At 37.3% G+C, this 7,274-nt stretch overlaps 1 protein-coding gene across 1 annotated transcript; it reads left to right on the top strand.

Annotated features, from left to right (window-relative positions):
• The first annotated feature begins 2,976 nt into the window (after nt 1–2,976).
• Nucleotides 2,977–5,205, top strand: LOC148742805 (fibrinogen-like protein A). The gene is made up of 3 exons (XM_088760049.1): nt 2,977–3,387; nt 4,064–4,223; nt 4,361–5,205. Exons 1-3 carry the CDS (start codon nt 3,382–3,384, stop codon nt 4,984–4,986), a joined length of 792 nt encoding a protein of 263 aa, XP_088616175.1. The 5' UTR covers nt 2,977–3,381; the 3' UTR covers nt 4,987–5,205.
• Nucleotides 5,206–7,274: the final 2,069 nt, after the last annotated feature.

The following is a 7,274-nucleotide window of genomic DNA, read 5'->3' as shown; positions in this document are numbered from 1 at the left end:
AAAGGAGTTTGGTTTTATCGGGGTTGATAAGTACATAGTTCTCACAACATCATTGGGCTACACTGTAAAGATCTTGTTGGAGCTTTTCAATGGCAGCATCAAGCTCACAGTTTGTTATCACCACAGTAGAGTGTGATGCTCCTATGGTGAAAAGTTTGTGGAGCAGTTTTGCATGGTCTACACTGTCAAAGGCTTTGGATAGATCTAATAGTACTGGTGTTGTTATCAGCTTTTTATCCATTGCTTCGAGTATGTTATCCGTAAGCAGGATGTCTAAGGTGTCTGTAGAATGAACATTTTTATTGCCGCTTTGGTGTGTGGTGAGGCGATTGTTCTTTGTGAGATAGGCGCTGAACTGATTAAAGACAATCCTTTCAAGGACCTTTGAAACTACGGCTAGCATAGATATAGGTCTGTTGTTAGCAGCTTTCTCATGGTCACCGTCTTTAAGAATCGGGATCACCTCAGCCTCTTTCCAGTTGAAAGGAAATGTACTAGTAAGTATGGAACAATTGATGATGTCAGTGAAAGGGCCCAATATGACAGGGAGAGAGTCTTTTAATACACGAGCGCTGATCTTGTCCGGTCCCGGCGATTTATTCTTTGGGAGAGATGTTACAATTTGGCGAACCTCTTCAAGTGATACTGTCCTTAAATTGAATGATTCCATAGAGGAAGTATCTGTGTCAGTTTCGGATGAAGAATCTCGGACTGTGATGTCATGTTCTTCCCTCAAGCGCTGTACTGCGTCAGCGGCATTTAAGTCGACTTTAGCAAAAAACTGATTGAATTCGTTGGCTAAAACTTTCAAATCCTTTGTAAAGGCAGGTCTCTGCTTATCTTTGGAGGGGATGGCACGATTTATAATTTTCCAAAGTGAGCCAGAGTTGTTTTTGTTGGCTGTGACCTCTTCAAAGGTGTAATCTCTTTCAGCTTCTTGCAGCGTTTTGTTGACCAAGTCACGGGAATGTTTAAAATTTATCCGCTCGGTGTCATGGCGAGACTGAATGTATTGCTTCAGGAGGAGATCTCGCGATCTCATGAGATCCTTGATTTCCTGGTTCAAAAAGGGGCAAGGTCTACTCCGTAGTTTAATTTGTTTCACAGGAGCGTGTAAGCTCAGGACAGATGGCAAAGTGTCATTTAAAATATTGAGCTTAGAGTCTACATCGGTTTGATCGAAGATAGTGAGCAGTGAATCCGCTTCCTTAGCTAGATCCGTGACAAAGAAATCCGCATTATACTTTTTGTAACTTCGAGTTACAAAATAATATCGTGATACTCAACATAATATTGTGATAATTTAAATTGTTCTTATTCATTTGTCACATGTGTCAAAATATGGCTCAGAGAAGTTCCTGTTAAAGTTTATGCACCGCAGTGTCTTAAAAAATTGATAAATTCTTCTAACAGCGGCATCTTACAGTTTTTAACTTCTTTGTGAGGAAAATAGCCTCGGCATCTGAGATCTACAGTGTATAATGAGATTCCACAAACATGGAATGCGCTTAACCTAAGGAAACAAGCTTAGATTAAGATATTTGCGATGCATAAACTGATTCTGTTTCTAATATAGCTTTCAAGTATGGTTGCATCACCTTAGGAGTTACTGCAGTAAAATGAAAGTAACGAAGATGTAGAAATAGCAATAAAGGAATAAGTATGTGTCTAAAATGTAATATTTCATTCATTTTCAGATAACAAAGAGGCATAAATTCCTTTGATGCCTAGACGGATGGTGGTATTAAAAAATACGGAGTTTACTACGCAAAATATATTAGAAGCTTTAATGTCTGCGTGATGTTCAATATCTTAATCACATCTACGCATTGAAACAGATGCAACTGTAAACTTTCGCTGCTTGGCTTGGAATAAAATTTGTAATAAATCTGCGGCAACTAAACAAGCACATCGGATAAATGTTCATACAATCCTCTGATCCTCTAGAAGCCGTTGCTTGTGGAAACCAGCAACCGGTATTGCACATGCCAATTCTTTGGCTCGAATTCCTGTTCTGAATTATCAAACAAAAATAATTGGCGACGGAACTGCACGACACGATATCGTGCACATACTAAATTAAATTTTTTGATACTTTGCCCATCGTATTCTTGTCTCATTCCGTTGAATTATGCTAATTTTGCTAATTATGTGACCAACCTCGAGTAGCTGCCTTTTCTTATTTATCGTTCGAGAAGGTATCGCAGTTTAGCTGCCACACATCTGACAGTGCTGTCTTGGTTTTATGACCCAAGCTATTTTATTTTCTTGCCTCGGAAAAAAGCGCATCAGTTATCCGAATGAAACGTTGCTCTGACTGGATTGAGGAATACTTTGTTGTGCATTGTTAAAAAATTGTTTCCATCAAAAGCCAAGAAAATATCTAAAAAATCGTGACGATGCAAATAATGATTGCTATTTCGAAGGAAAACAGACGTTAATTAGCAACTGATGTAAAAGTATTAGGAAACTCGCAATGCACGCTCCTATTCCAAAAACTTCTTTCCACTGCGATTCCGCCTTCTTCATTGCTCTTGTGACGGAGAAACCATTTAAGTCCGACTTTCCTCTGAGATTAAACAGTAATCGTTAGATTCTCATTCCTATCTAAACAGATTGACAGGGCATCAGTAGTAATTCCGAGCAGGATCTGAAAGATACCATTAAATATTGATAAGGAAAGAGTCATTGTTTCTGAAATTTAATCAGTTATAGGAACAACAATATAACTGACTGTAAAAGAAAATTAAAGATTCATTTATCTGGCGGAGAATATCAGGTTAAAATGCTTTATTTAGGGTCTTTGAGGGAACAAAAAGATGAATGAACCCTTATAGAGTCTCGGTGAAAGAAAAGGGAAAACACCGCAATCTAATAAAATTGGAAATAAATTTGATAACAGCTTAGCAACTGGACTGAAAGTCACTTTAGACGCATATAGAATAGCTCATATTGTTCTTAATCTGTCGATTTCCTTGCACCTGCTTAATTATTTAGTTGCGTCATAGAAATGAAACAAACATTTATTCTTCTTCATCATTAACTTTCTGACGGTAAAGACTACTGATGCATCTCTTTATAATATTTCTTCTTTGTGCCGTTGTGTACGGCATTGGCCGCATTTCAGAGCCAGATCTGAGAGCTGTAAACGTTGCCGACAAGATAGAAGGAAAAAAACTGAACGGAAGCCTGATAAGAGAAATAGAAGTGGATTCGGAAAGTTCCTGTCAGCTTGAGTGTGTGAATGAGGAGCGTTGTCAGTCTTAAAACTTTGGAACCGTAAAGGACGACTCAGAGAAATTCAAGTGCCAACTAAGTGACTCTGATCGATTTGCTGTAATTTCCAACCTTAGTGAGGATGATAATTTCATATACAGAGAAATGAAGGTAACCTAGATCTGTCTTAGTGTATAAACAATGTTTGAATATTATTATCTGAAATCGTCAATAGATCTCTTTACAGTGATTCATAACTGTAATGCATCAACCTTCCTCTACGTAAAGTATGTCAATAGAGTTTTTTAAGAATCCAAGGATCCTTCGACAATCTAAAGAGAAATTTGCCGATCTTTGCGTTAGGGAAAGAAACTTAGAAGAGCCCAAAAAAAAAAAAAAAAAAAAAAATGGTTACACCTCGATAAAAAAAAGAAAAAATATAAATTGAACTATTTTACGGAAATAATTTTCGCAATGAGAAGCTAGTAATCAGGTTCATACAATACAGAAAACTGAGAAACCTTACTCTACTTTCGAAAACCTCTGCTATAAACATCGCCGCGTTATTCTATCTGTATATCAATCGATTTATTGAACTTTTGCCTTCTTAAAATTTCGAGGGAGAGAGAATGAGAGAAAGACAGCTTTGGTTTTGAATGAGAATTTAAGCATAGAGCACCGATAATGTACTTGAATGAAAGATATATGGCGGTCATATTTTCTATCCCATGATTTCAATTAGGTCACTTGGGTGGCGTTGAAGCTAAGCATCCCTTTCACTTAACTAAATGTTGTCTCCATCAATTCAACCTTATAAACCCGTTTTTATCACACAATTTCCTTTTAGAGTGAAAACGCTGTTAAGTGTTTAACGAGTATCACTGGCACCGTTCGCTACAATGCCGCCCGAAAGGCATGGGAATGGTGTAATGCTAAAGTTTGGCAGCCAGGGATTGGTTTGGACGCTACTGACCCAGGACGTCACTGTCTCGATATTTTAAAGTCAGGTGAGCTTTAGATTGCGCGAATCAATCATTTGATGAAAATAAATAAATAAATAAATAAATAAAATGATAACGTGCACACATAATTTTAATTTGGTCCAATTTATAAAGTTATTCAGGATCACTTTTGATAAATTCAGGTCAAAGTCGTGGTAGCGGGCTTTACTGGATCGATCCAAACGGTGGTTTAACAAATGACTCTTACCAGGCTTTTTGCGATATGGAGACCAGTGGTGGAGGCTGGACACTAATTTCCACGAAAGTGTCTCCAAGCTTCCACTTTATTAAGACAGCCTTCCTAGCATCAGCAGCAAGAACCACGGACGCAGATGCATCGAGTCACATCCACCCTGACATGGTGGACTGGGAAGAAGTCCTGTTTCGGTTCAGTGACGTCAATACCATTCGAGTTATTTATAACAGGAAGGCAGGCGCTCCAAATAAGGACAAAACAGACTTCGACAAGTTCTTGATGGGGACAACTTACAATCAGGTGAGGCCCATCCACGGTTTTTACAAGTACAACCCAGCAGATGAAAACAAGAGGAATGCCTCTTCTGGTTTTGCTCGAATATCACAATTGCACTTCAAATCAAACTGCGGGATATCTGAAGTCCACCATGGCACAGACGAGTGGATTGACATGTGGTGTGTTGCTGACGGCTCAAACCACTACAACACTTCCGACGACGGCAGCGCTCTTGGTACTAAGTGTATTGCGGGCTACTGTTATCTGACCAAACCAATCTGGGTCATGGTAAGATAGGAAAAAAAAAAACAGTAGTTGAAAACTAAGAAAAGGTGCTGTCAAGTTTCTGTAAGGTGATGGGATTTAAACGATTATTCTATGCTGCGACAACTAACCAACTAACGTTTTTGTAAAAGTAATACGGGCTGCTTAAAAGTCTTGATATAAGGTTAGTCATTGGAGAGGATTATCATCATCTTGGTGTAATTGCTTGAAATAAATTTTATTAAAGATGCAGATGTACGGATTTTTTTTTTTTCTGATTGTGTTTGCCATTAACTTATATCTCATTTCTTCCTCTCGCAAAGTACTCTCTGATTTTAAGATTCTTAGTATCTGCAACCCCTCTGACAAGTTTTGGAAATGTACAGCACTTCTAAATCTCAATTTAATATCATTTTTCCTTTAGTTTTTGTTATTAAACGAAAAGACTCATTTGTTAGCTCAGGCCCAACTGGATACTTCTGTTCCTGTTTCGTTCCACATTTATCCCGACTGTGTGATTTCGTGTAATGAAACTTACAGTTGCTTGAAATATTCAATGCCCCATAATTAATGAAAGAGATAAGCACTCCTAATTAAGATTTTTAAAATTTTCCGATTTTTTAAGGAAATATGACCGAGTTAGACAATGTCAAATGCATTCCTATTTATCATGAAAAGAAAGTTTTAAGGAAAAACTTGGCTGTCTCTGATTTGAACGACGAAGTCTCCGAAGTGAACACGGCTCATTTTTAAAGTAACCTAAAATTACAATTAACTTTAAAATTGTGTTCATGGAAACATTTGCCATTTTTGTTTCTTTTTTTTTTATTATGATTTTTTATTTTAATTTTTTGCGTTTTCAGGCAAGCGAAGGGAAACGATCGAGATGCGAGTGCACTGACATAGACATACACCAGGGAAGCAGCTCTTCTTTTGGCACGTATCTCGCCTCGCCCGTGCTTCCGTTCGTCCAAAAAAAGCTAAAATGAACAACGCCTTTTCTGTAGGCTATACATTCAAAAGAAATCTATTCACCACCTTCCCTTCCCCCGTAATATTTCTTTCATTCAAATATCTTAGCTCACAGAAAAGTCTAACAATATGCTATTTTTGGGAAAAACTCTCGCCCTGGCGAGAAGTGAAGCTGGTACTTACGAATTTCAGTTAAGGGTACTACAAAGGTTAGACAGAATGTTTATTCAGGAGACAAGCTCGGCAAAAATTGATTTCTTGCCGTCTGTGTGCAGCAGAAAAGAACAAATAAATTCACTGCGAAAAGCACTAATGTTTTCTAAGTTTCTGTGTTTTTCTTTGTCTTTTCTTTGTCTTTTATCAATTGTCGTATCCGTGCATAACTTAAACCAATTAGTAAATCCGCCCCGCCCCAACGCATCTGACCATTCATGATCGTAAATTTCTAAAACAATTAAGAAAGGTTGTCACGAAAATTCAAACATTCACCGGCAACAGTCAAAAAATGGAATTGGTTCATATTCTAATATTAGGTAGGCCTATAGGTAAAACAAACTAAGAAATTTATAGTTTGTTAAAAAATTCTTTTGTTTTGGAGAAAGTTGATAAAACTCAATTTACACATAATTAGCGTCATTTAAAGGTCGAATTTCACCCATTTTTGAAGGCTTGAGATGTACTTGTAAAAGCAGTGATAAACTTACTTATTCAACAGAATGTTAGAACAAGGTCTCCCCTATTTTTTCACAAAAAAGTAGAATCACTACTTAAATTTGAAATAAAATACGGATTTTTCTGTCTATTTACTTAAGTGAATAAAGGCTGATAGTTTCTAAAGAAACTGTTAGGGGCTGCGTCGGTGGGGGTAACGAAATAATTTGAATATATCAACAAAGTTGAAATGGTAAATTGGCCACCGCTCTGATTATAAAAGCTGACGTTTCGAGCGTTAGCCCTTCGTCGGAGCGAATGGGCTAACGCTCGAATGGGCTAATGCTCGAAACGTCAGCTTTTATAATCGTAACGGTGGCCAATTTACCATTTCAACTTTGTTGATATATTCAAATTATTTACTTAAGTGCTGAGTGAAAAGTAGGGTAGCTTCAAATAATTATTTTTATATGTGCTGAGTGAAATAAACGTTTAATATTTGATATATGAGAGGTAGAAATGATAAACTTATTGCTTGTTGAGTTGGTTTTCTGGGGTTTTTGTGCTGCTATGCATACGAGAGCTTTAAATTCATAGAAATTCGGTTCTTTGGCTCTTCGGCGACATAAAAGATAAGACCGACTTTGTTTATCATTTCCAGTTTGTGAGCTTGAACGATACAAGTAAATGGGCGAAAT

This window comes from Stylophora pistillata, chromosome 1 (genome assembly GCF_964205215.1).
Source record: "Stylophora pistillata chromosome 1, jaStyPist1.2, whole genome shotgun sequence".
Classification (NCBI taxonomy): Eukaryota; Metazoa; Cnidaria; class Anthozoa; order Scleractinia; family Pocilloporidae; genus Stylophora; species Stylophora pistillata.
Note: the sequence above shows the minus strand (reverse complement) of the source record. Positions and strands in the feature narration are given on the sequence as shown.

What these genes read in the sequence shown, in the direction of transcription:
- LOC148742805 (XM_088760049.1), top strand. An exon ending in TCTCGATATTTTAAAGTCAG is followed by an intron (nt 4,224 to 4,360) that starts GTGAGCTTTAGA and finishes TGATAAATTCAG; the next exon opens with GTCAAAGTCGTGGTAGCGGG.